General features: G+C 41.9%; 3 protein-coding genes across 4 annotated transcripts in view; 2 read left to right on the forward strand and 1 right to left on the reverse strand.

Moving 5' to 3' along the window:
• Positions 1-27,579, forward strand: part of LOC113659134 (carcinoembryonic antigen-related cell adhesion molecule 5-like) — a 569,148-nt gene that overhangs the window by 466,910 nt on the left and 74,659 nt on the right. The window lies entirely within an intron of this gene.
• LOC113659135 (carcinoembryonic antigen-related cell adhesion molecule 5-like) overlaps positions 1-27,579 on the reverse strand; it is a 109,238-nt gene that overhangs the window by 63,241 nt on the left and 18,418 nt on the right. The gene's annotated exons all lie outside the window — the stretch shown is intronic.
• LOC113659143 lies at positions 16,489-27,440 on the forward strand. 2 transcript variants are annotated; one of them, XM_047801219.1, is made up of 11 exons: positions 16,489-17,359; positions 17,655-17,732; positions 17,956-18,070; positions 18,198-18,304; positions 21,216-21,333; positions 22,033-22,314; positions 23,240-23,479; positions 24,082-24,399; positions 25,704-25,940; positions 26,372-26,485; positions 26,636-27,440. In XM_047801219.1, the coding sequence occupies exons 5-11, from the start codon at positions 21,279-21,281 to the stop codon at positions 26,668-26,670; spliced, it is 1,281 nt and encodes a 426-aa protein (XP_047657175.1). In that variant the 5' UTR covers positions 16,489-17,359; positions 17,655-17,732; positions 17,956-18,070; positions 18,198-18,304; positions 21,216-21,278; the 3' UTR covers positions 26,671-27,440. The 2 variants fall into 2 exon arrangements, with proteins under 2 accessions (XP_047657175.1, XP_047657176.1); XM_047801220.1 differs by having other exon boundaries at positions 17,956-18,304.

The following is a 27,579-nucleotide window of genomic DNA, read 5'->3' on the forward strand; positions in this document are numbered from 1 at the left end:
AGGATACTGGAGGATGGCAGTATGGGTTCAGAGGTTATATAAAGGTCATATAATGGTCATAATGTATGGTGGTCATAATGGTTCATACATGACTGAAGTTTGTTTCAGGTCCATACATGACTGAAGTTTAATCTTGTAAAGAACACCACCACCTGGGATTGACTGGGCTTTTATTGAAAGAAGTTCTCAGTTCCAAAAGTCGTGGTTTGATTCAGCTTGGGTTAGTTTCCTAGCATAGTAAGTGCATGGGAAGAGCTTAGAAGGGTTGCTGTGGCTTTGTGATAATACGGCCCCTATCCCATAGACTGTAGACTATGCAAGTTTGCAGGGCTGTAAGAGAGCTGCCCACTAATCTGTAATTCTATATAAACCGCATGTAAAAGGTTGCAAATACCAGGAACCATTAATGGATGTAGGCTTAGGTGATTGGGAGGTTGTAGGTGCTTCTCAGGTCTAATTTATTAAAGAAAAATTTTATGAAGTACCGCCAAGCTGGGGGAACAAGTGGAATGGTGCAGGGGAAATGGACGGTGATGACGTTGAGGCAGGGCCTGAAGCCATCATCCACAGGGAGATGAACCCAACTGCTATGGCCACCTCAATATATTCCTCCATAATTCAGGAGAAGATAGTGGGTACACCCAGCTTTTGGGAGTTGAGCCGTTAGGTAGACATTTTACAGCACAGTCCCATGGCAGGTATGGGGGCAGCTGCATGGTACTTGCTGAACATCTCTTTGATGTCTTTATACTCTGGCAGGACATTCGTGGTGTTCTCAATTGCTGGGTTTTCAATTCTAATTGAGGGGAAGAAGAGGTGTCCTGGGAAACAGTGTTTGATTTCAAAAGGTGATGAAACCATGCCTGATGGGCTGGATGTCAGTGGCAGTTATCTTGAAGAGTGCACAATGAACAGTAGGGAGGTAAAGTTCTATAACCAGTTAATAATTGATGAGGTTATCCAGAATCAACTTAGTCTGAAACAAACTTAGTCTGTTGAGGGAACTCAGTGCTGTCTGAAACTCTGTGTGCACACACACTGATTTAATGGCTCGAGAAGAACACATGACAAAGTGATTACGCGCCAGTAAGTCTATATAAGGGCGTCACATTACTCCAGCTTCTTTGTCTTCAGGAAATGCTCTGTGTATGTTTGTAAATTGTCTGTCCTGTCTGTCTTGCACAGGGCAAGAAATATATATACAGTAAATATTTTAGGGCAACCTAGGCGGAAAAACAAAACTATGTTGCAATCCAAGCATTTTAAGAGATGCAAGCATCCGTGCCCATGCTTTATCATGGGTGATGACACGCACTCTCTTTGCGTTGTTTGTTTGGGATAGGAGCATGTCCGGTCAGCTCTCGAGAGAGAGAGCCAGCAGCATGCATTGTGAGAGATTCCCTCTGCCTACTCTCAGATCCTGCCTGGCTGTATTTTTGGTTTCAGCTGCGCCTCATGGTTTGGGTTATGCGACTTCGATCATGGGGTTCTCAGGTTGAGTTAGCGGAAGCGGAGCAAGAGACAGGTATTTCCCTTTCTCTTGCCCTCTCCCCTGACTCTGTTCACTTGGTTTAGGTTTCGGGAGCTCGTGCTGCGATTTCTCTGGACCCTGAAGAGAGCATGCTGTTGGGGAGGGGCTCTCCCCCTCTGAACCACCGAAGCAATCAATGGCGTTTGACGAGCTCCTCGAGGTGGTGACATGTGCTGTGTCTAGGTTACATCTAGGTTTGCCTGAAGAGGAAGTGTCTTCCATTCTAAGCTAGACGACCAATCAAGTCCTTCCAACCAAGACTTGTGGGACTACTTCAGCCCTTGTGGGTAAGGCCTACATGGCAGCAGGCCAAGCAGGTGAGGCCCTGCACACCATGGCAGATCGACCGTGGTGAGGGGTTGGGACCTCAGGTGGTAGCTGAGCTCTTCCAAGCCACCGACCTTGCGCTCCGTGCCACAAAGCAAATGGCCCACTCCATAGGCTGTTCAATGGCAGTGCTGGTTGCCATGAAGAGGCAACTGTGGCTCAATTTGACTGGAATTAAAGATACAGAAAACTTCTTATCCTCCTGGACACCCCAATTTCACCTCAGGGCTTGTTCAGACCCGTCAGGTGAGAGGGGACATGCTACGAAGGAGTCCTGATGCCCAAGACCTGGGGTTCCTAGGAGTGTCCTATTAAGGAAGGCTCCCTCTACTGCCCGCCTTGCCGCTTCTGGCGTTTCAGGGAGCAGTAGGGTCTGTGCCTGCTCCTCTTCCTTGCACAGATCTCCCTGGGTTAACACCTGTCAGTGCGCTGATTCAGGGCACCCGGGAGGTCTGCGTGAGGTTGTGTGGAAACTTCTGGCAGTCTTAGTGCATAACACTGCATATATAATTTTTACCTTTATGGAAAGTATAGAAAAAAACTGTAGTATGTAGTATGAACTGCTACTGGGTAAACGAATTTTTATTTCTGCAGGCAAACAAAAATATACAGAAATATGACTTGACCGGGTCAACCTTCACCTAGTTTCCCCTCGTTGGCCCTCTCAAGATTGGTTCACCTACCTAGTCTCCCTCCTGAACAGCACTCCATGGGAGGTTCCCTTCAGGAAATATCTCCTCTCTCAGGTGCAGGGGGCAATCCTACACCCCCACCCCGAGATGTGGAAGCTTTGTGTCTGACCCCTTAGGGGGACCAGTTCCTAGAGTCAGGTCTCTTATCCTTCACTAGGAAGCTATATGCTTTGAAGTGGAGGCTTTTTCGCCTCTGGTGCGATGAACACTGTCAGGATCCAGTTCACTGCCCGGTTGTTACAGTGCTGGAGTCCCTGCGGTCTTGCTTTTCTCAGGGCCTGTCCCCATCTACTTTAAAGGTCTAAGTGGCTGCCATCACTGCGAACCAGGAACCTGTCCTCGGGGCCTCCTTGGGTAGGCACCCTCCGGTCTCTCGCTTTCTGTGTGGTGGCAGGCGACTGAGGCCTTACAGACTTCTCTGTGGTCCAGGAGGGGCTGCTGGAAGCCCCCTTTGCCCATGGAGTCAGCCTCTGAGAAGTTTCTGACCCTGAAGTTGGCTCTGCTCCTGGCCTTGGCCTCTCTCAAAAGAGTGGGTGATTTGCAGGAACTGTCAATCGCCCCCGCCTGCTTAGAATTTTCCCCTGGCATGTCCAAGGCTATTCTGCCACCCAGGGCAGGATATATCCATAAGGTGTCCAGGATGGCGGGTTGTCCAGTCATCCTGCAGGCCTACTGTACCCCGTCCCATGAGTTCGGAGGCTGGACAGGAGAGGCTGCATTTTTTCCAGTAAGGGCCTTGACGGGTTATGTCCACTGTTTTAGCTTGTGGCATAACTCCTCCACCCTTTTTTAGGGTAACATTGTTTCCAAACAGTGCCTGGCACACCGGGTAGTGGAGGCCATTACTCAAGCCTATGAGGTGCATGGACTTGCCTCACCTCTCTGCATCAGGGCTCAATCTACTAGAGGTATCGCCTCGTCCAGTGCCTTGGTCAGGGGTGGTCCCATTAAAGATATTTGTGCATTGATGTTCTGTTCCGAGTCTGCTCGTGCTCTTTAATGGCTTCTGGCACAGTCATCGACCGGTGCTTGGGTATTGGTGTTCCCATAGCGTCGGCCCTGATGCAGCATCGAGTTGCCTCGACAGGGAACTACACCAGGTTATGTATGTAACCCGGTTCCCTGAGAAGGGAACGAAACGCTGCATCGCTGGCATCCCCGGGTATCCTCTCGTGCTTCCTTTAGACAAATAGAAGCTGGAGTAATGTGATCTCCTTATATGGACATACTGGCACGTAATCACTTTGTCACGTGTCTTTCCCGAGCCAATAAATTGCTGTGTTTGCACACAGAGCTTCAGAAAAATTTCCTCAAAAAAATCATCCCTTCTCAGGGATAGGATATTGCATAGGTATGTTACATAGTATATTTTCTTTTTTAGTTTAGAGATATGGGTATTAACGAGGGGGGCACGGTGGCTTAGTGGTTAGCACGTTCGCCTCACACTTATAGGGTCGGGGTTCGATTCTCGCCTCCGCCTTGTGTGTGCGGGGTTTGCATGATCTCCCCATGCCTTGGGGGTTTCCTCCGGGTACTCCGGTCCAAAGACATGCACGGTAGGTTGATTGGCATTTCTGGAAAAATTGTCTGTAGTGTGTGAGTGAATGAGAGTGTGTGTGTGTGCCTTGCGATGGGTTGGCACTCTGTCCAGGGTATATCCTACCTTGATGCCCGATGATGCCTGAGATGATGCCTGAGAAGTTCGTATAAGCCAGGGGTCGGCAACCTTAAACACTCAAAGAGCCATTTTGACCCGTTTCCCACAGAAAAAAAAAAACACAGGGAGCCACAAAACCCATTTGACATCTAAAATGAAGATAACACTGCATATATCATATTTTACCTTTTTGGAAAGTGTAGAAAAAACTGTAGTGTGTTGCATTTATGAAATCAATGAACTGCTACTGAGTAAACGAAATTTTATTTCTGCAAGCAAACAAAAATATTTTGAACAGTTAGAACTAACCTTAAGTAAAAAGATGCTGGGTTGAAGGTTACTTTCAAATAAACTGTTCAATGTCTAATTGAGTCCAATTCGGCTCTCAAGTTTTGAAGACAGGCAAGCGAGACATCTCACAATGACAATTTTTTTCATTGGTTGTTGGGTTAAATCTTTCCCGGATATTGCTATTTTCTGATTAGGCTCGACTAATAACTTCAGGGGAGACGCGCTTGATTCCTGCCCGGTTCCAGACAGCGGTGCGGACTGATACATTTTGGGCGCTGCAGCTTATTAAATATATGATAAATAGTCAAAAAGTTTTTCTGCGTGAGAAATACGATGTGTGGCGTGAGAAACACGCACCCAAATGCGTGAATATCACTTTCAATGCGTGACACTTGACAGCCATTCATGACAACAAAATTTTAACTTGCCGGCTGCAGCAAACCAAAAATGCGTCTGCTTCTGTGTCGGATTTCACAAGTCGGCAGTTATGACGCATATTTTGAGCGACAAAAATTAAACACGGTTTATTTTAATGTTACAAGAGCATCGTAATCTTAGAATTTAGAATTATTTTTTTTTAAACTAACTGAATTTGAATTTTATTTTCCAAATCTACAGGGAGCCGCAGCAGAGGGATGAAAGAGCCTCTTGCGGCTCCGGAGCCGCGGGTTGCCTACCCCTGGTATAAGCGATAGAAAATGAGTGAGAGAGAGAGTGAGGGTATTAACGATGAAGAGGACTGAAACTGTCAGATACACAAGTACACAGAGAGAAATACCCTTTTTTTATTTGGGAAAGAGAATGACAAGAAGACTTAATGATAATGATTATAAATGAAATGGTGGGATTGCTGGCAAATGTCCCATCACATTCAAATGATCTGGGAATTTTTCATAGAACGTTTGAGTACAAATGCTCATGTCTCGTAATTGCTGGTACTGTAAAATGATCTATTCTTACAAAAAAATAGACCTACCAATGTATTTTGGGAGTTCAACTGTGGGCACGACTGACATGATTTTCGACATAGCAGGTGACTTTCTCATTATGCTTTTTATCCAGTATGAAAGTTTTGTTGTCGTCCTCCAACCAAGTGATTAATGCAGAAGTCCAGCTGATGCACTGTTAGCAGAACTGAACACATTCATGACTTCAAAGAACAAACAGCTGTAGGACAATTTCACTGAAGACACCCTTGCTGTGGATTAGAGATAAACACCTCAGGATGAATTATTACAGATGCCATCACAATTAATCCAACCAAAAATGCCAAAATAGTTTAGAAATAAGCAACATAAACTAAAGCATAGATGTGACAAATAAAAATTTAAGGTCTAAAAACATTCAAAGCCAAGATTTTTGTTGTTGTTGTTAAGAATAGAACGGGGCATGAAAGCCTTTATTATCGCCACATATACTGTACATTACAGCACAGTGGAATTCTTTTCTTCACATACCCCAACTGAGGAGGTTGGGGTCAGAGTGCAGGGGCAGCTATGATACAGCACCCCTGGAGCAGAGAGAGTTGAGGGCCTTGCTCAAGGGCCCAACAGTAGCAGCTTGGCTGTGCTGGGTCTTGAACCCTGATCCTCCGACCAACAACCCAGAGCCATAACCAGCTGAGCCACCACTGCCCCTAAAGAATGTACATATCAGCATTTTCAATTAGATGAATCCTCATTTGCATAAATAAATATTAAAATATAAATATTAAAAATCAATCTTGAGAGAGACTTTAGCATGAAAGAATAATTATATTTTCTACTTTAAATTTTTTTTAATAAAATAACTTGTAGTGTGGGGGGCACGGTGGCTTAGTGGGTAGCACGTTCGCCTCACACCTCCAGGGTCGGGGTTCGATTCCCGCCTCCGCCTTGTGTGTGCGGAGTTTGCATGTTCTCCCCGTGCCTCGGGGGTTTCCTCCGGGTACTCCGGTTTCCTCCCCCGGTCCAAAGACATGCATGGTAGGTTGATTGGCATCTCTGGAAAAATTGTCCGTAGTGTGTGATTGCGTGAGTGAATGAGAGTGTGTGTGTGCCCTGCGATGGGTTGGCACTCCGTCCAGGGTGTATCCTGCCTTGATGCCCGATGACGCCTGAGATAGGCACAGGCTCCCCGAGGTAGTTCGGATAAAGCGGTAGAAAATGAATGAATGAATGAGCTAAAGATGTTCTAGAAAATACACACAATCCTCAGGACCTACCAGATGATCTACTTTCTTGTTCTATTTCTGTACTGTGTGTTGATTGCATAAAAATTAGACTATTTTGGGAGAATGAGGAACTTTGAGGAACTGCATGAATGTGCAGAAATGTATTTGGTCTGTTCACATCATGGAAGGCTCTCAGGTCTCAAATGTCCGTGATTTTTTTTTATGTCAAATGGATATATTACTGATTGAACCAATTGAGGATCTGACTGTAGGACTTGGATACAGGGGGGGATTGCCAACCAAGGATAAATATTTGTTTTATATATTCATTTTTACAAATACCACTGGAATAAATAGAAAATTGTTTTTGTTTTCTTTGCTTTTTGACCAGTGTTCCCATGCGCTCTGCTGTGAGCAGCATAAACAATACAAACCAAGTTAACATTAGACAACTGATATTTAAAAAAGATTACTGTCATGACGTGGGGCAGGAAGCGGACCCAGATGCAGGATAGCAAAAACACAAGCGAGGCACACGGCGAAGGCAGGTGGGGGGAGCAAGGCACACGGCGAAGGCAGGTGGGGGGAGCAAGGCACACGGCGAAGGCAGGTGGGGGGATCAAGGCACACGGCGAAGGCAGGTGGGGGGAGCAAGGCACACGGCGGCGCAGCCAGAGAGGGCCGAGCGATGTCCACAGCCAAGCTGGAGGGCCGAGCGACGTCCACAGCGACGCCCCCGACCCACCTCTCAGGAACGGGGAGGGAGGACGGGGGAAAAAAATAAATCCTCCACAGAACAGAAAATCCATAAAATACGGGCCTGCAACACCCCCCACGAACAGGAAGTTCCCTACACGGGAACAAAATGTGAAGGGACGCCCCCCACCGGACAAAAGCGGGGCGATGTCACAGGACACCGAAAAAACAAAACAAAACTCGGGCTGGTGACATGGCCCGCAACCCGGAAGTGAGGCGGCGCCCCCTGCAGAGAAACCGGATGCGGAGCGGTGTCCCTCACCGAAAAAATGCGGTCCGATGTCACCAAACCCGCAAAGTCCGGGGGAGAAAAAAAAACAAAACAAAAAAGCTCCCACGATAACCGGTCCGAGCTGCTATCCTGCTGGGTTCTGGTGTGGCGGAATCTTCTGTCATGACGTGCGGCAAGAAGCGGACCCAGACGCAGGATAGCAAAAACACAACAGGGTTTAGTAACGAAAGAAACACTAAACAGGACACGGACTGAAGACAGTACAAGACAACAGTAGATTCCGCGCTGCCATCGGCAACGTGGCACACTTAAATACGAAACTGATGACACAATGAGGAGCAGGTGTGGTGACAGGGAGGAGCAAACGAAGGCGGGGCAGACACGTGACGAGAAACGTAAACAAACAACTGCACGTGGCCAAAGTCCGGGCTGAATCATGACAATTACAAATGAAAATGTGCTGTCTTTCTCGTCCTGCATCCTCTTCACTTCTTCATTGACTAATTGATGTAACTCTACAGCAGAGAGCTCTTAATAAAAGGTTGGATGTAACGTTGGTACTCTCAATATTAGAGCAAATGACATCTCATTTTCATACATAAGTAAACAATAAGAATTTTTGTTGTTGTTTCAAAGTTTTCATTTTCTTTGTGTCAGGACCTAGCACGGACCTTTTCCATGTGCCTTTTGTTTACGTTTTGTGTTCACCAAGGATTGGGGATTGTGTGATGTCTAACGTGATGTCTGCCCGCCCTTGTCTATTCCTTTCCGCCTCACTGTCCCTTATGTGCCTTATGTGTCTTACAGTATATTCATTATACACTACTCGAGTGTATAGTCAGAATCAGACTTGTGTCCAGATCAGATAGAGAAAGCATGTGGCTGGATAGAGAGTGATGACAGGATTTAAAACAGTATAAATATACAACCCAGTCTCACAGCAGTTTGTGACATAGTCACAAAATTTAATCTACTTGATTCGTGTTCATGGACACGAATTTCCTTTCATGTTCAAATTTGATCATTACATTCAAGTAACATTACCTGGGAAGTGGTTTGAGCGCAGTGAAGGAGAATTCACAGCCTGCATAAATCAGGAGAATCAAATAAAATGGATGGTCATTGTAATGAGTGGGATGTTGTTTGGTCCACTAGTTGGGTGCATTGAGTGAAGAAGTGTTGGTAACTTGTATGTGATGGATGTCCCCGGTGGAATTAAGAAACCAGTTCCTGCAATCTCGAGTTCCTCTTCTTTGTATGATGCCTGAATAATACAAGGTACCAGTAGTGGGGCTAGAAGAACGCAATGGATGCCATTAAACCCCCTGTTTCACTGAAGTTGTGTGGAAACGTTGATTCAAACTGGAGGAATTTCAAACAACAGTTTGAGTTGTATGTTACAACCATTGGACAAACAGCCGCTGCAGATGAAAGAAAGATTGCCTGCTACTTATGATTTCTGGAGTGGATGCCGTGGAAGTTCTTAACACCTTTATCTTTGAGGATGAGGCAGATAAGAAGAAACTGGACAAGATATTGGAAAAGTTTGATCTTCATTGTTTGACAAAGAAGAATGAGACATATGAACGATATGTATTTAGAGCTCGAATACAGCATGAAGGAGAGGCTTTTGATTGCTTTCTTACTGACCTCAAGATCAAGTCAAAAACCTGTAATTTTAATGACTTGAGAGATTCCATGATTCTAGATCAGATTGTGTTTGGTATCTGGAATAAGAAAATATGAGAAAGATTGCTACGAGAATCCGAGCTTACATTGGATTGTGCTGTTGAATTGTGCCAGTCCAGTGAATTAGCACAACAGCATGTGATGCAGTTTGATGTTTCTACAACGATGTCCTCTCAAAATGCAGCTGCAGCAATAGATGCCATTTCGTATAGAGACAAGAAACGAGGTTATGCAAGAAGTAGTAGAGGAAATGACAATGAAACTTTTCTCTGCAAACATTGTGGGACTAAGCATAAGTTCAGACAGTGCCCAGCATTTGGCAAAAGGTGTTCTAAGTGTAATGACCTAAACCATTTTGCAAAAATGTGCTTTCCAAAAGAATCTATAAGAGAACACCGAGTGCAGGTAGTGGAAGAAGATACAGATGACCGTGATACCTTGAGTGATTCCTTTTATGTTCAGATGGTTTCGGAGGAAAAAGAGGTATCCATGATGGAGTCTGTACAGTCATCAAAGTGGATTGTTCCTCTCGTGGCTAATGGGACAATATTACCTTTTAAATTAGACACTGGTGCTAAAGACAACTTAATTAATATCCCAGATGTGAAAGTACTGAAAGAAAGACCTCTAATTCAAAAACGCACAGTTCCCCATAAAGCCTACAATGGACAACCAATTGAAACAAAAGGAGTTTGTAGATTGAAAATACAAGTTAAAGGAAAGATGCAGAATTTAATGTTTGCTGTGGTTCCAAATGGCCATGAATCTCTTTTAGGAGATAGAGCATGTGAAAACCTTCAGTTGGATAAAAGAGTGTATCAAGTGAACCAAAATGTAGTCGTCCAGACTGGATATGATTCTGTTATTGATCTTGTGAATCAATTCCCAGATGTTTTTGAAGGTCAAGGAACGTTGCCATTCACTTACAAAATACAACTGAGGAAAGATGCTACACCTGTTATCCATGCTCCTCGTCGGGTTCCTGTCCCTCTGCGAGAGGCCTTGAAGCAGGAATTGGATCACATGATCCAATTGGAAGTGATACAGAAGATTGAACAACCAACAGATTGGGTAAATTCCATTGCTTGTGTGAAAAAGCCTAATGGTGCATTAAGAGTTTGCTTGGATCCTAAAGATCTTAATGATAACATCAAAAGAGAACATTATCAGATACCTACACGTGAAGAGATTCTTAGCAAAATGTCCGGTGCCAAAATTTTTAGTAAATTAGATGCATCTTATGGTTTCTGGCAGATTCGATTGAATTCTGAGAGTAGCAAATATTGCACTTTTAATACTCCCTTTGGAAGATATTGTTTTCTGCATCTTCCGTTTGGAATTAAGTCAGCCCCACTCCTGGTACCATGTCTTATTATTGTTTTTTATTATTTAGTTTTTTTTTTTATTATATTATTATTGCTTCTCTACATGATCAAGAATGGAAGAAGTTAAAGGAGATATTGACTACGGAACCTGTTTTGTTTTTTTATTTTTTTTTAAATCACACTCATTCACTTAAGATCTCTACAGATGCCTCACATGGACTAGGAGCTGTGCTGCTTCAGGCCATGGGAGAGTCCTGGAGACCTGTTGCATATGCTTCTCGATCTCTGACAGGAACTGAAAAATGTTACTCTCAGATTGAAAAAGAAACTTTGGGGTTACTATTTGGTTGTGAGAAATTCCACAGATATGTTTATGGATTACCTACTTTTATAGTAGAGATGAATCATAAACCATTGATATCGCTCATTCAAAAGAACTTAAATGTGTCAACCAGAATTCAGCGTATGATGATGAAATTACAAAAATATGATTTTCCGCTAGTGTATACACCTGGGAAGTATCTCATTGTGGCTGATGCACTGTCTCGAGCACCGGGAAATTTCAGAGAGCAGTCCCATCATGGAAGAACTGGAAAGACATGTGAGTACTGTGGTTTCCTCTTTGCCTTTTTCGAATGAGATATTGAAACATATTGTGGAGGAAACTGCTAAAGATGTTGAGCTGCAAAAGGTGATGGTTCTTCTTCAGCAAGGATGGAGTAAAGGCAAGTGTCTTGCAGTATTTTCCAATTAGGGCAGAACTTAGTGTTTGTAGTGGCATGTTGCTGCGAAAAAATCGCATTGTCATTCCAAGGTCTATGCGTCCAGATATGCTTCGTCACATACATGAAGGGCATCTCGGCATTGAAAAATGCAAGCGAAGAGCAAGACAAGCTGTGTATTGGCCTGGAGTCAGTAGGCACATTGAAGAATTGATCAATAAATGTGACATCTGTTTGAGTCATCAATATAAACAAACAAAAGAACCCATGCTGATAGCAAATGTGCCTATTCAAGCATGGGAAAAGGTTGGAACTGATTTGTTCCAGTTGAATGGCAAAGAAAACTATCCGGAAATTGAACAGTTGCATTCTACAACAACAACTGATGTGATTCATCACATGAAACAAATTTTTTTCAAGACATTGAATTCCCCTCATTGTTCATAGTGACAACGGTTCTCAGTACAGTAGTCGTGAATTCAGACTGTTTGCGGAGCAGTATGACTTCAAGCATACAATGTCTAGCCCCCTGTATCCAAAGGCCAATGGAAAAGCAGAGAAGGGGGTGCAAATTGTAAAAAGACTGTTGAAAAATGCAGCGGCAAGCAATTCAGATGAGTGGTTGGCTTTGTTAAGTTACCGTGCTTCCCCACTTGGTTGTGGATTGTCTCCTGCAGAATTACTGATGAACCGGAAACTGCGGGGCACTTTGCCAAAATTGACTCTAAAAAAGGAAAACAAAAGGACAGTAATGCAACATCAGAAAATGAAACAGAAAGAATATTTCTGTCAGGACCACTTGTCAAATGAAATTAGATTAGATGATAGCATACAGTTAGTGTTTGGCGATATGGTTCTGGTCGGGGCAGGAACCCATCCATGCGCATACATGGACCGAGCGGGGACGGCAGCAACTAGAAAATAGAATAGACCCCCATAACAGAACCATTGATCATGCATAGAGGGGTTTTTTTTGCAAAAATAAATGAATAAATGGATAATAAATAAATAATTAGAGAGAGGGAGAGAGAGAGAAAATAAGTGGAGATTTAAGACGTAAACTGGTACAATGAACGCGGGTCCGGCATGATGGAGTTGGGGTTGGAGGAGGGAGTTTAAGTCGCAGCAGCAGCGACGTGCTAGAAAGCGGCTCAATGATTTATTAAAAAAATTTTAAAGTATAAAATATAATTATTCTTTCATGCTAAAGTCTCTCTCAAGATTAATTTTTTATTTTTATATTTTAATATTTATTTATGCAAATGAGGATTCATCTAATTGAAAATGCAGATATGTACATTCTTTAGGGGCAGTGGTGGCTCAACTGGTTATGGCTCTGGGTTGTTGGTCGGAGGATCAGGGTTCAAGACCCAGCACAGCCAAGCTGCTACTGTTGGGCCCTTGAGCAAGGCCCTCAACTCTCTCTGCTCCAGGGGCGCTGTATCATAGCTGCCCCTGCACTCTGACCCCAACCTCCTCAGTTGGGGTATGTGAAGAAAAGAATTCCACTGTGCTGTAATGTACAGTATATGTGGCGATAATAAAGGCTTTCATGCCCCGTTCTATTCTTAACAACAACAACAAAAATCTTGGCTTTGAATGTTTTTAGAACTTCAATTTTTATTTGTCACATCTATGCTTTAGTTTATGTTGCTTATTTCTAAATTATTTTTGCATTTTTGGTTGGATTAATGGCATCTGTAATAATTCATCCTGAGGTGTTTATCTCTAATCCACAGCAAGGGTGTCTTCAGTGAAATTGTCCTACAGCTGTTTGTTCTTTGAAGTCATGAATGTGTTCTGTTCTGCTAACAGTGCATCAGCTGGACTTCTGCATTAATTACTTGGTTGGAGGACGACAACAAAACTTTCATACTGGATAAAAAGCATAATGAGAAAGTTACCTGCTATGTCGAAAATCATGTCAGTCGTGCCCACAGTTGAACTCCCAAAATACATTGGTGGGTCTATTTTTTTGTAAGAATAGATCATTTTACAGTACCAGCAATTACGAGACATAAGCATTTGTACTCAAACGTTCTATGAAAAATTCCCAGATCATTTGAATGTGATGGGACATTTGCCAGCAATCCCACCATTTCATTTATAATCATTATCATTAAGTCTTCTTGTCATTCTCTTCCCCAAATAAAAAAAGGGTATTTCTCTCTGTGTACTTGTGTATCTGACAGTTTCAGTCCTCTTCATTGTTAATACCCTCACTCTCTCTCTCACTCATTTTCTATCGCTTATACCAGGGGTAGGCAACCCGCGGCTCCGGAGAATTGAAAACCCAGCAATTGAGAACACCACGAATGTCCTGCCAGAGTATAAAGACATCAAAGAGATGTTCAGCAAGTACCATACAGCTGCCCCCATACCTGCCATGGGACTGTGCTGTAAAACGTCTACCTAACGGCTCAACTCCCAAAAGCTGGGTGTACCCACTATCTTCTCCTGAATTATAGAGGAATATATTGAGGTGGCCATAGCAGTTGGGTTCATCTCCCTGTGGATGATGGCTTCAGGCCCTGCCTCAACGTCATCACCGTCCATTTCCCCTGCACCATTCCACTTGTTCCCCCAGCTTGGCGGTACTTCATAAAATTTTTCTTTAATAAATTAGACCTGAGAAGCACCTACAACCTCCCAATCACCTAAGCCTACATCCATTAATGGTTCCTGGTATTTGCAACCTTTTACAGGCGGTTTATATAGAATTATAGATTAGTGGGCAGCTCTCTTACAGCCCTGCAAACTTGCATAGTCTACAGTCTATGGGATAGGGGCCGTATTATCACAAAGCCACAGCAACCCTTCTAAGCTCTTCCCATGCACTTACTATGCTAGGAAACTAACCCAAGCTGAATCAAACCACATCTTTTGGAACTGAGAACTTCTTTCAATAAAAGCCCAGTCAATCCCAGGTGGTGGTGTTCTTTACAAGATTAAACTTCAGTCATGTATGGACCTGAAACAAACTTCAGTCATGTATGAACCATTATGACCACCACACATTATGACCATTATATGACCTTTATATAACCTCTGAACCCATACTGCCATCCTCCAGTATCCTAGCTTAGTGAGATGGAATCTGAGGACTGAGAACCGCTATCCTGAGTGTAGATTCCACAAAACAGTATGTGCCTACACTACAGAGAATTTTCCAATGGGTGCACACCACCTCAGTTACAGCCATTCAGGTATTCACCAGATGATATAGAACACTCCTATAGAACACCTTCTGGTGGCCCACACTGTGACAGGATGTCAGATATTATGTCCTAGCATGCAACATCCAAGACACCCCAGCAGTTACCCTCTGGCGTCCTCGAACCTCTCCCAGGATGTCCATTGTCTCACACCCTAGCGTAGCAACCTCCACTGTTCCCTTGGTCTAGCAAGTTGACAGACGTGCTGGTTATTGAATAAGGTCAGAGATGCGCAAAGTCATGTGCTACCAAATAAAAAAATTAACTACTGTATTAATAACTTCAAGTTACATATAATAAAAAATGGATGATTAGTCAAATTCAGTTTGCTTTCATAATAACTTGGTGTAATGTGTCTGTCTGTGTTTTCCCCTTGTTTCTGTCTGCCGTCTTTCCCTGATGTTAATTGTTGACCCCGCCCACCTATCTGTTTCCATGGACACTAATTACATTCATTCTCTTCCCCAGGTGTTTTGTCTTAGTCCTTGTCTGTCTCTGTTTTGTGATTGGTTCTCGTTCACCATATATACTCTGTCTGTTCACTTCAATGTTGTTGGTCGTTGTTGGTGTGTGCATGTCCATGTTCCCGTTTCCTGTTTGTTCCGCGTTGCCTGCCTGTTTGTTTGTGTTTTGTTTAGTAAAAACCTTTAAACTGCATTTGGATCCTCACTCGCCTTTGTCTCATGGACATGAACATGGACATGCACACACCAACAACGACCAACAACATTGAAGTGAACAGACAGAGTATATATGGTGAACGAGAACCAATCACAAAACAGAGACAGACAAGGACTAAGACAAAACACCTGGGGAAGAGAATGAATGTAATTAGTGTCCATGGAAACAGATAGGTGGGCGGGGTCAACAATTAACATCAGGGAAAGACGGCAGACAGAAACAAGGGGAAAACACAGACAGGCACATTACAGAGCCCCCCCCCTACGAGCGGCTTCCAGACGCTCCCAAGCCCACAAAACCCAGTTCAGGCGGGTGGAGCGAAGGCGCAACCAGGGTGGGAGGGCGGGTCGGGTTCGAGTAGTGGTGGCGCCCGCCGAGCAGGAGGCCGGGGTTGCGCCAGCCGAGCCGGAGGCCGGGGCGGCGCCGGCAGAGCCGGAGGCCAGGGCGGCGCCGGCAGAGCCGGAGGCCAGGGCGGCGCCGGCAGAGCAGGAGGCCAGGGCGGCGCCGGCAGAGCAGGAGGCCAGGGCGGCGCCGGCAGAGCAGGAGGCCAGGGCGGCGCCGGGAGAACAGGAGGCCAGGGTGGTGCCGGATGCAGAGCCAGAGACCAGAGCAGGACCGGAGACCAGGGTGGTGCTGGAGGCGGAGCCAGAGACCAGAGCAGGACCGGAGACCAGGGTGGTGCTGGAGGCGGAGCCGGAGACCAGAGCAGGACCGGAGACCAGGGTGGTGCTGGAGGCGGAGCCGGAGGCCAGAGCAGGACCAGAGACCAGGGTGGTGCTGGAGGCGGAGCCAGAGACCAGAGCAGGACCGGCGACCAGGGTGGTGCTGGAGGCGGAGCTAGAGACCAGAGCAGGACCGGGGACCAGGGTGGTGCTGGAGGCGGAGCCCGAGACCAGAGCAGGACCGGGGACCAGGGTGGTGCTGGAGGCGGAGCCAGGGACCGGAACGGAGTTGGCAGCCAGGGTGGTGCTTTGGGCCTATGAACAGGGACAGGAGGTAGAAGGGCTGGCAAGTCCAGCGAAGCAAAACACAGGAAAACAGAAACATGCATAGGTTCAGGCCAGGCAGAGAGTTCAGGTAGTTTGGGTGTCATGATGGCGTCCTCTGACTCAGTCATTTCGGTCGACCCGGCCGATTCGGCTGGTTCCCGTCAGCTCGGCCGGTTCCGTCGACCCGGTCGGCTCGGCAGGTTCGGCAGGTTCCATCGACCCGGTCGGTTCCGTCGACCCGGTCGGTACGGCAGGTTCCATCGACCCAGTCGGTTCCGTCGACCCGGTCGGCTCGGCAGGTTCGGCAGGTTCCATCGACCTGGTCGGTTCGGCAGGTTCCGTCGACCCGGTCAGCGCTTGTATTTTTGAAAAGCAATATGGCCCTGGTTTAGTGCTTGACTGTGCACTACAGTACATTTCATGTTCAGTGTTCATTACAACTCATGTTACAAGACCAGAGAGCTATGTTCAGAAAGGAGTTTGATGTTGATTAAACACCATAATAAAGCTTTAAGTTTGTTGTTATGACTAACTGATAGATTTAAACTCTAGTCTGAGTATTTCCTCAGCCTGTTTAAATGTGGGGGGAGAGGCATTAAATAATTGAAATGTCAGCTTTAACTGGAGGACAATATAGTGTGATACAATAATAAAATGGGTTCATTTGTATTTTCATGCACTTGTAATACAATAAAAGTTCTACATATACCCTTCTTTTCTTTGAAACCTTTTTTTTATAGGAATCTAGTTCTGTTGACATAAAATAAAAATGTTCAATGGCAATGACAAGATGTAATAGTGGTATTTTTTATTACATTTTATATTGCCATTGGTTTAATGGGTTGAAAGGTTAAAATATTAATAGAATGAAAAAATTTACAATACCAATTTATAATATTTTTTAATTTAATTACTTTCTGGAGTCAGGCAGACTCGACTCGGCCTTTAAGAACTCGGACTTGGACTTGATGTTTAAGGACTTGGTCTTGACTCGTACTCGACAAAGGTGGACTCGGACCCAACTCTAGTGCCTCGGGGGTTTCCTCCGGGGGTTTCCTCCGGGTACTCCAGTTTCCTCCCCTGGTCCAAAGACATGCATGGTAGGTTGATTGGCATCTCTGGAAAATTGTCCGTAGTGTGTGATTGCGTGAGTGAATGAGAGGGTGTGTGTGTGTGCCCTGTGATGGGTTGGCACTCCGTCCAGAGTGTATCCTGCCTTGATGCCCGATGACGACTGAGATAGGCACAAGCTCTCCGTGACCCGAGGTAGTTCGGATAAGTGTTAGAAAATGAGTGAGTGAGTGAGTGAGTGAGAGTGTATTTCTGAATCTTTTGTAATTTTCTGTAGCTTATGGAGATTAATAGCAGGGAATTAATGTGTGTTTTTTTATACAGCCCTTTCTCAGAACAGCATGCAGCTTGTGTACGCGGAGGTCACCCACTCAGCCAGGAACAGAACAGGCACCAGACCCAGTACGTGTAAAATTTTTACCACACTTTAATATGCACTGGATTAATTCAAATACCTTACATTGATTTATGACACTTATTAGTACCATTAGTACGGCCAAATAAAAAAATAAGGAAATATGAAATGGTGTTTAATGTTATTATAAGTTAAAAGCCTGTTTAATACTAAGTACATTAATCAATTTTATTTCATCAAGAATTCTCTGTGTGGTGTTTTGTGGTTCAGCCCCAGCGCAGAACGAGGATGTGGAGTACAGCACAGTGGTCACATCCAATCAGAAGAAAGAGGATGATGTGCAGTACGGAGAGCTGGTGTTTAACACTCCTGCACAAAAAAAAGTGTAAGGTGCCCAAAGAACAAGAAGATTGTGTGTACTCAAGAGTCCAGCGCAGTTAGTGAGTGACACAATATCAGCCTGTCTCAGGATGCATCATTAACATTATTTTTTGGTACACTTTTTTTTCCAGTTTTTGTAATTTGTTGCTATGATGATCCTGGTAGAAGAAGTTGATGATATTCCACCCATACAAACTATCTTTTCAATGGTTTGTCCATCTTGCTGTCTAGAGCTCAGGTAACTGTTTGTTTTTAGTTTTGCATGTGCTCCCTACAACTATTTGGGTTTCCTCTGGGTTTACAAGCTTCCTCTGTCCTCCCAAAACATACCAATTTGTGGATTGGCAATGCTAAATCTCCCTGTGTGTGTATGAGGGAGAGAGAGAGAGAGAGAGAGAGAGAGAGAGAGAGAGAGAGAGAGAGAGAGAGAGAGAGAGAGAGAGAGATGCATTGCAGAGAACTGTAAGAGTCAATGCATCTCTCTCTCTCTCTCTCTCTCTCTCTCTCTCTCTCTCTCTCTCTCTCTCTCTCACTCTCCCTCATACACACACACAGGGAGATTTAGCATTGTACATAAAATGTGTAGAAAAAAGAAATTCAAGAATTAATACCTTTTTTTGCTATTTAAATGTAATGCATTTGTTGCCATTTTAAATCCATAGTTTTTTTTAACAGTGTTCACAGATAGACAGTCACTTTATTTAAAATGTATTAACCTTCAGAAGAAGAAAAACCTTTATCACATTACAACACAGAGAAAATCTTTCTTCGGTGGCCACTTGGCGTTGCTGGGGCTTGAGCCTTAACAATCCAGAGCCTAAACTAAGAAATATCTGTCTATATATTTATAGTTGATAAGCTACACAATGAAGCTATGGTAAAGAGTAGTGGAAGCTAGGCTAAGAAAGGAAGTGGTTATTTGTGAGCAGCAGTATGGCTTCATGCCTAGAAAGACCACTACTGATGCAATTTTTGCTGAGAATTTTAACAGAGAAGTACAGAGATGGTCAGAAGGAACAGCACTGCATGTCTTTGTGCATTTAGAGAAAGTATGACAGGGTGCCGAGAGAGGAGGTATGGTATGATGATGTCTGGAAAGCCAGAGATGTATGTCAGGGTAGTTTAGGATATGTACAGAATGAGAGGAGTAGGAAAGCAGTGAGATGTGCTTTAGGTCAGACAGAGGAGTGGATGTGGGGCTTCATCAAGAATTGGCTTTGACAGGTTGGCAGATGAAGTTGGCAGATTAAGTCTGCAGGTTGGCAGATGAAGTCAGACAGGAATTTCCATGGACAATGATGTAGTGAGAGTAGAGAGCATGTGGAGGAACACCTGGAAAGGTGGAGGTCTGCTCTGGAAATAAGAGGAATGAAAATCAGTTGTAGATAGGCAGAATACATATGAGAGTGAGGGAAGCAGAACAGTGAGGTTGCAGGGGCTGAGGTCAAGAAGGTGCAGAAGTTTAAATATTTGGGGTCAACCATCCAGTGTGGCATGGAGTCTGGTAAAAAGGTGAAGAGGCGAGTACAGGTGGGTTGTAGTGGGTGGAGTGTTGTGCGACAGAAGAATGTCAAAAATAATCAAAGGACAGTAGAGGGACCAGCTATGCTGTATGGGATAGAGACTGTAGCAGTAAGGATAAGACATGAGGCAGAGATGGAGGTAGAAGGGATGAGGATGTTGAAGTTCTCTTTAGGAATGACAAGGAGAGACAGCATTAGGAACGAGCAAATCAGAGGGACCGCTCAGGTTGGCTGCTTTGTGGACAAGATCAGAGAGGCTAGATTGACATGGTTTGGACATGTGCAAGGGGGGGATTGGTTATATTGCTAGAAGGATGTTGAAGATGGAGCTGCCAGGTAAGAGGTCAAGAGGAAGAGAGGTCATGAGAACCTGAAGGTAACTGGTGCGAGAGTAGAGGATGCCGAGGATAGAGTTAGGTGAAGCCGAAAGTAGAAGATCTTTTTATAGTATATCATATTTGAAATTAGCAAATGTACCATGAATTGGGTTTAATATATATATAAAAAAAAACAAGTTTTCCTATTGTTTTCTCTTCCTACTTGTTGACACACATGGTCACACCATTGTCCTTAATCATAAGTAAGGTTTAGATTATAATATAAAAAACGTAAACGTTGTTTCATGATGGGAAAAAAGAAAATGGAAGTTTCTTGTTGCAGTTTTAAGTGTTGAACCAACACAGCCACAGTTTCCTAAGCAGCTCACACTGTTTCAGTTGGTTAGTTTTTTTTAGTTTTTTCAGTTGCTTAGTTTTTTCTACTTTTCTGTAAAAGAGAGAAAAAAAAGAGATGTACATAAGAGTTGTCAAAATTAGGGTGTTTTCTACCTTTAGTTTTTAAATGTTACATGAGTGCCTTATGAATTAATGCCCAAAGTTAACTCAAGTAGTATTATTTAATACTTATTAACAATGTAATATTTATAAATAAGTATATATTATTATCAATAGACTGTATTAAATATCACAATATAAGATCGAAGCAGATTTCCTTTCTGTTTTCTGTGAAATATTGAAAAAAATTTGTTCACTTTGACTGTGTTCATGAGTGTGCGTGATATCGTGCCTTAAGAATTCACGCCTGAGGTTGAGAAGAGGGTTGATATCACACCCCTGCAAACTTAAGGGTAGAAGCTTTTTTGGTTTTCTACTGCTGATTGGTTGATCAGTGAGCCAAGTAAATTTTTTTTGGTTGTTTTTTAAAAGTGTACATATACATTTCAATTTTGTTCAATATTGTAATAATGACTGGAAAACATATTGCTGTAACTCTCCAAACCTCTGTTATTATATTAGCTTTTGAATGAGAAAAGAAAGTCTCCCAACTTAAAAATAAATAAACAAATGATGAATCATTGTGACATCTATTCCTAAATATAGGTTACCTGAATTAAGATCAATTTATCTGAAATAAACATGAAAACAGGCTGTTGTAAGAGGTTTATAGACCCTGTATGACCATGTAAGTATGCGTAAAAAAAATATTTCCTCAGAAAATACGAATGAACAAACCACAGGGCTGTTTTATCACTTCTAAATCAAGGGGTCTAAACGGCGCATGGACACTTCCTGTTTCTCAGGAAAATATTATTAGTTCTATAAAAGAAGCTCCATCTTGCTTTTGTAGACGTTCATCACTCAGATCCAAGATCTCCATCAAGTACAGAGAGAGGATTGTTCTCTGGACAAAATGAGAATACAGGTCATTTTTGGAGTCCTGTTGATTTACACCCACGTTGTCATGGGTAAGTTTTATCCTTTAATAATGCATGATTCATTTATTTACTACATGTGCAGTTGTACAGATTCTGCTTTATGAAATGAGAAATGGTCTAAATGTAGTTTAAACCTGTGAGATCAGATATCAGTAAATCGGTCAGCTTTTATTGAACACTTCCTGCACTTCAAAAGTAGAGAATGTTTTTTTTCTGTGAATGTGTAACTTCATCAATCAAATTATGTTTTATGAAAAAAAAGTACAAAACAAAAAATATAAACAAGTAATAATAATAATTCTGATCTGATTCTTAACCTTGGGCAGGTTTTTCTTTTCAATTTTCTATTTTTAGAATTCTATGAAGCAAAATTGTGGCTATGTTCATTGTTAAAAGCACAATACAGAGTAAACTTGTGTGCAAATGTTACATCTTCTATTTTATGTCATTGTACATAATTTGTATATAAAATATGGTTTATGAATGATGTTGGGGAAAAATGGTTCATCAGAGAAAGATGTACGCAACAGTTTGCTGTCATATAATTTATTTATCATTAAATAAACTTGCTATTAAAATGGTTTTCCTTCCAATTTACTCCTAAAATTTTAACAACTAAATAAACAATTACTTGGAGAAGATACTGTTTTTATTTTTACACAGATCAGAGGTGTGTTTCAGTTTACAATAATATTAACAGCATGCTGATGTTTTTTTCTTCCTCTGCAGGTTCACAGTTTCAGGATCATGAAGGTTTAAATTGTAACAACCAATGGTCATTGATCACTAGTTTAATTATGATCACAATGATCACTAGTTTAATTTTAACATATAGAAAAACCCAAAGTTCCCCTCCAACACCACGTCTCCCAAGATGGCAGTTTGTTAATGATAATAAAACTATGATACTAACCAGTGCAGAGAGGAGCGACTCTGAAACATACACTTTATACATCTTTGATGGAGAAGGAAGAAGTAAAGGCAGTTATACTCTCCAGGTGAACATTGAAGGTAGGACCAAACAACCCCTAATCACATCACAGAGCACACTACAAGTTACTTCATAAATAAAAATTATTAACATTTTATATATAATGACTTAATTTTCTCATTATCTCGACAAAGTTGTTTTGTCGTGATATTTCTTTTCATGATCTCTGCATAAGATCGTTCTAAAGGCAGTAAAAACAAAGTAAAGCGACCAATCATGGATAATCACATTCGCTTTAACTTTGATCAGGGACTCATGTTATTGACAACTTCCACATAAGTGTCCAACATTTAAGAAGGAGGCTGTGATGTCTGCATCTTTATTTTTGAAGAACATATAGTGGCCCTACTGAGGTTAATCCAGCCACTGTTTCTGAAAACACAGTTAAACTAACCACACGTATATTGTATGAGCAGCTTTTAGATACTTAGCGTTAATAGCACTGAAAGGGGAAAGCAAGTGTCTGCAAGCTCTTACATCATAGAACAATAAATAAATTCAAAATTATATATTTTTTAATAAATGCAAATACAAAATGAATACAAAACAATTGACAGTATTTATACTAAGCTAAGCTAACAAAGGCTTAACGTTATAATAATTTATTAACAATGGGGTACATGCAGAGATCATGAGTAAATTAAGTCCTTATTATGACAAAACAAGAAAAAATATAATAATGCATGGCCTCTTGCGACTTCCATACAAATGAGCCTCCATCTAATTAAAAATGCAGAAATGTGCATACTTTATTTAACAATGAGAAAAATATAATTTATTTTATCTCAAATTTTAAATCTTTATTAGACAGTGATAAAGCTCTTAAGAGAAAGTCATTGTTCCTCTGTTTTGAGATTATGTTGATGTGTTTCTGATTTGTTCTTGCTTTTTTGGTTTGATAATGTGTTTAGTAATTTATTCTGAGGTGTTTATCTCAATCTACAGCTCAGGTTTCATCAGTGAAAGTGTCGTACAACTGCTTGCCCCTTGGAATGAGAGTTAGGTGTTCTTCTGATGGAGACAACCTCCACTTCAGTTGGACTTCTGATTTTAACGCATTCCCTCAACTGGAGAACAAGAACAACACTGTCACACTGGAAGAAGACCATCAAGGAAAAGTCACCTGCCATGTAGAAAATCATGTCAGCCGTGACCACGATACCGTGGAGTTCCACCAATGTTCTGGTGAATCTGTTGTTCCTAAAGAATGATTTAATGAACAAAAATCCAATGCAGCAGTTTGTGAATACAGACAGAACAGCCAGATCCCAAAACATCCTTAGGGCAGCCTTGACTAATCCTGCTTGTAATTATTTAATTTCTTAAATAATCCCAACAGCTCTTTTACACAGTTAAATTTCTCCTTGTTGCTTCACCATAAATTTTAACTCCCACTATTGACAGACACTACTGAGTAATTCTCTTTACTCAACCACAGACACGCTTGACTAAACCCACCCATTCCGAAAGACACTAGTGATTAACCCCACACACTCAAACAGACATTTTTGATTAACCCCACCTACACCCATCTCATCGAAAAGTTCAAAATACATCGTTTTTATCCTTGAATCCATCAGCAATCAAATGATAGGGGAAAAAAGTCTTAATCACTGATGCACTTATCAGTATTGGTTCTTTGTTAATTTTTACAAATAAAATCCAACAAAATAAGTAAATCAACTGAGAAAATAAAAATAGACAGTTTCAAAGTTTAAAGATCAAAGGTGTCTTTCAGTTTGCTATAATAATAACAGAATGCTGATGATTTTTTTCTTCCTCTGCAGGTTCACTGTTTCAGGATCATGTTGTCTGTAGATTTAATCAGAGTGATCAGTGTTATGTAGCTGTGGGACAACGACTACAACTGCTAATGCCCTCGGAGGATTGGTTTGACTTAAAGAACACTGGTTTAATTTTAAGATATAGAACAAAAGAAAGTTCTTCACCAACACCACTTCTCTCAAGATGGCAGTTTGTTAATGATAATAAAACTATGATACTAACCAGTGCAGAGAGGAACGACTCTGGAACATACACTTTAGATATATTTGATGGAGACGGGACAAATAAAGGCAGTTATACTCTCCAGGTGAACATTGAAGGTAGGACAACACAACCTCTAATCACATCACACAGCACACTACAAGTTAGTTCATAAATGTATAAAAAAATAAACATTCATACACACTATTATTACATGAGGTCTACGGTCCTGCTAGGAGGAGAGGGTACCAAGTCCGGCCCTTTATCCAATTGGTTAGTGGATCGGAAATGTGGACAGGTGTACGGAGCACATAGCATGTGGCTAAACAGGGAGTGATGACAGGGTAGATATATAAATGGGTAGAAATTTAAATAAGGGGTAAGTGCAAGGGTGAAGTGCAACGGTGAAATGCTTGTGTTGACAGGATGTTCCCAAATCAAGGTTTTATCCATGAAGGCTTTACTCCCTGATCATGTGCCCAAAGCTCTAACATTACACTGGGCGAGCGTGGGTGAGGCAGTTGGGAGTTTGGAAGAGCACAGAAGCATTTCCTCCTGGCTCTAAGGGAAATTACCTCTTGGTGGGGCCTTCATACAACTTACCACCCTGAAACTCAATCAAAATCTCCTTCAAATTCAACTCGTATATATTACCTCTATTTGTACTACCCCGCCAGTCTGGCACAGAGTTGTGCTAATTATATGCATGTGACCGAGAGCCTATAAAGAGGCGTGCTTGTGGCCATGGATTTGCCTGAAAGGTGACTGCGATGTTACAGTACCCCTGCCCTAGAAATGGCCCTCGATGTTCCCACACTCACTGCTCAGTCTCTCTGAAAGGCCCTAACCAGCTCAGAGGGGAGTGCCCCTCCGAGGCAGCTCTGGGGGCACTAAGAGCCTAAGACCGTGACTGACTGCGTGGCCCAGTCTATTCGCGGGTTATGCTTCCGCAACCAGGGGAAGCAGCTTTAAGCAAACACTAGGTATGGACCCAATGCGTAAGGTGAGCAGATCTGTCTGTATGGTTATGGGCTTAGCAGCCAACCTGTCCAGGGCATGAACCATTAGGGGCTGCGGAAGTGACTTCAAACTGAGATTCAAGCCGTGATCAATAAAAAATATATTAACTATAACTATAGTCTCTCTCAATATTTATTTTTACATTTTAATATTTTTATATAAATGAGGCTTTATTCAATTAAAAATGCAGAAGTGTATATATTAACCAAACAACAACAATAACAAAAAAATCTCAGATTTTATTTTGATTGAACTTACATTTTTATTTGACTTTGATTTGATCTACATTTGAGTTTATGTCGATGTCCTTCTAATTTCCTCTTATATTTTTGCTTTGATTTTGTGTTTATTTATTATGCTTTCTGTAGTTATTCATCTTGGGGTGTTTATCTTTAATCCATAGCCAGGGTGTCCTCAGTGAAACTTTCCTACAGCTACTTGTTCTCTGACGTCAGGAAAGTGTTCTGTTCTGCTGATGGAGACAACCTGCACTTCAGCTGGACTTCTGAATCAATCACTCGGTTGGAGGACGACAACAAGACTCTCGTACTGGATAAAATGCATAATGAAAAAGTAACCTGTCATGTCAAAAATCATGTCAATCGAGACTACAATTCAATTGAACTGCCAAAGTTTACCAGTGAGTCTGTCTTTTTTATATAACATTAAAAAATATTTATTCTGTTTCTATACTTATGTAAAGCTGCCTTGAGACAATGTTGAAATACTCAGCCAAACTACAACAATAATAGACGAAGAACAGGAATCACGGGCACAGACTTACCAAAACTAGATAGGTGAAGCCTAGAAAAAACTGTTTTTCTCCTAATTTTCACCTGTACAGTTTGGGTCAGTCGGTGAGTTCAGGTGAGTCGGTGCATGTGAGAGCTTCAGATCCTTCTTCATCTTTTATTTCTCTATCCTGAGATGCTGTCCTGCTCATCATGGTTATAAGCGTCAGTAATTCCCTCCCTCAGACTTACGTTAACTCAATGACCAAAACACAGCAAAAATATAAGACAACTCACTCTACAACCATTACACCCCCCATACCCACTTTGTCTCTTTCAGGTCTCACTGTGTTTGTGTTTATGTGGGTCTTTGAAGTCATCATCCTGATGTCTGCATTAGTGGGCACACTGTACATTTACCCCAGAATCTACAGAAAAATGAGGACACCAGAGAGTAAGAATTTAATACTTGCTATCTTGGAAAACGAACTTTACCAAAGTCCATATTTGAATATACTGTAAAGTATGTACTAATGTGTAAAAACAGAAAATTGTATGTCTAAAGCTGATCAACTAAGCTTTATTTTTTCCATCCAAAAATCAGGACCAGGAAGCTCTGTAACCCTTGACAAGGATTAGAAGAGGCAGTCTGTGGCTGATCTCCTCTAGTCGAGCAGCCATTGTTCTCCGTCTCATCCAGACTAAAACCTGATAAAACTGTAACCATTACCATAACAGTGTTACAGTGCTATCTGCTTACCGACCTTGCTATTGCTATCTGTTTTGCATTGTTTGCTCTGTGTTTTAAAAAATTAAATCATCCTCATGATTTCTGCAATTTCCTTTGAAACTGAGTGCTAATTTTATTTGTTTTACTTATAATATTTAAACACCACTGTAATGATGTGATGCTACAGTAGCAACAATTTAATAAAATATTAAATATTTTTGAAATGTAAATCTAATTTCTAAGTCCTATGTCTAAATGTGTGAATGCTGAATTAAAATCTGTTTTAGTTATTATTAATGATTTTATTATCTTTTTTTTTAAGGTAACTCACCTACACATTTGTTCTAGACTGTTCTATTGTCTGTATTAGGGGTGTGCAAAGCAGCCGGTATTTGTATCTGTATTTGCTGAAGGGGGAAAAGTATTTGTATTTGTATTTGTGCGTTACACGTCTAATTTACGTTATAGTGTAAGTATTCTTAAATTATATTCATTATAATAATTATGGATATGCAATTGATGTTTTTGAACATGCAACAAGAAACGTCATTGAAAAGAAAATAACATAACAGCCATTACCTCATCCATGGTTAAACCAACAACTAATAAAATACCATTGTGAACATTATGAACCCCACCCCCACCCGTCCTTGTTGGAGGATGCTGAACAGACATAATAAAAGCAAATACTTCAAAGAACTGTTCTTCTTCTGCAAGAACTTCTTTCTAATGCACAGAATTAAACTTTATCAACCCCTGACTGGGAGATCTGGCAGAACAAAAGTTGTATTCTATATAATACTAAAAGATACAGCAAC

Source organism: Tachysurus fulvidraco, chromosome 15, assembly GCF_022655615.1.
Source record: "Tachysurus fulvidraco isolate hzauxx_2018 chromosome 15, HZAU_PFXX_2.0, whole genome shotgun sequence".
NCBI lineage: Eukaryota > Metazoa > Chordata > Actinopteri > Siluriformes > Bagridae > Tachysurus > Tachysurus fulvidraco.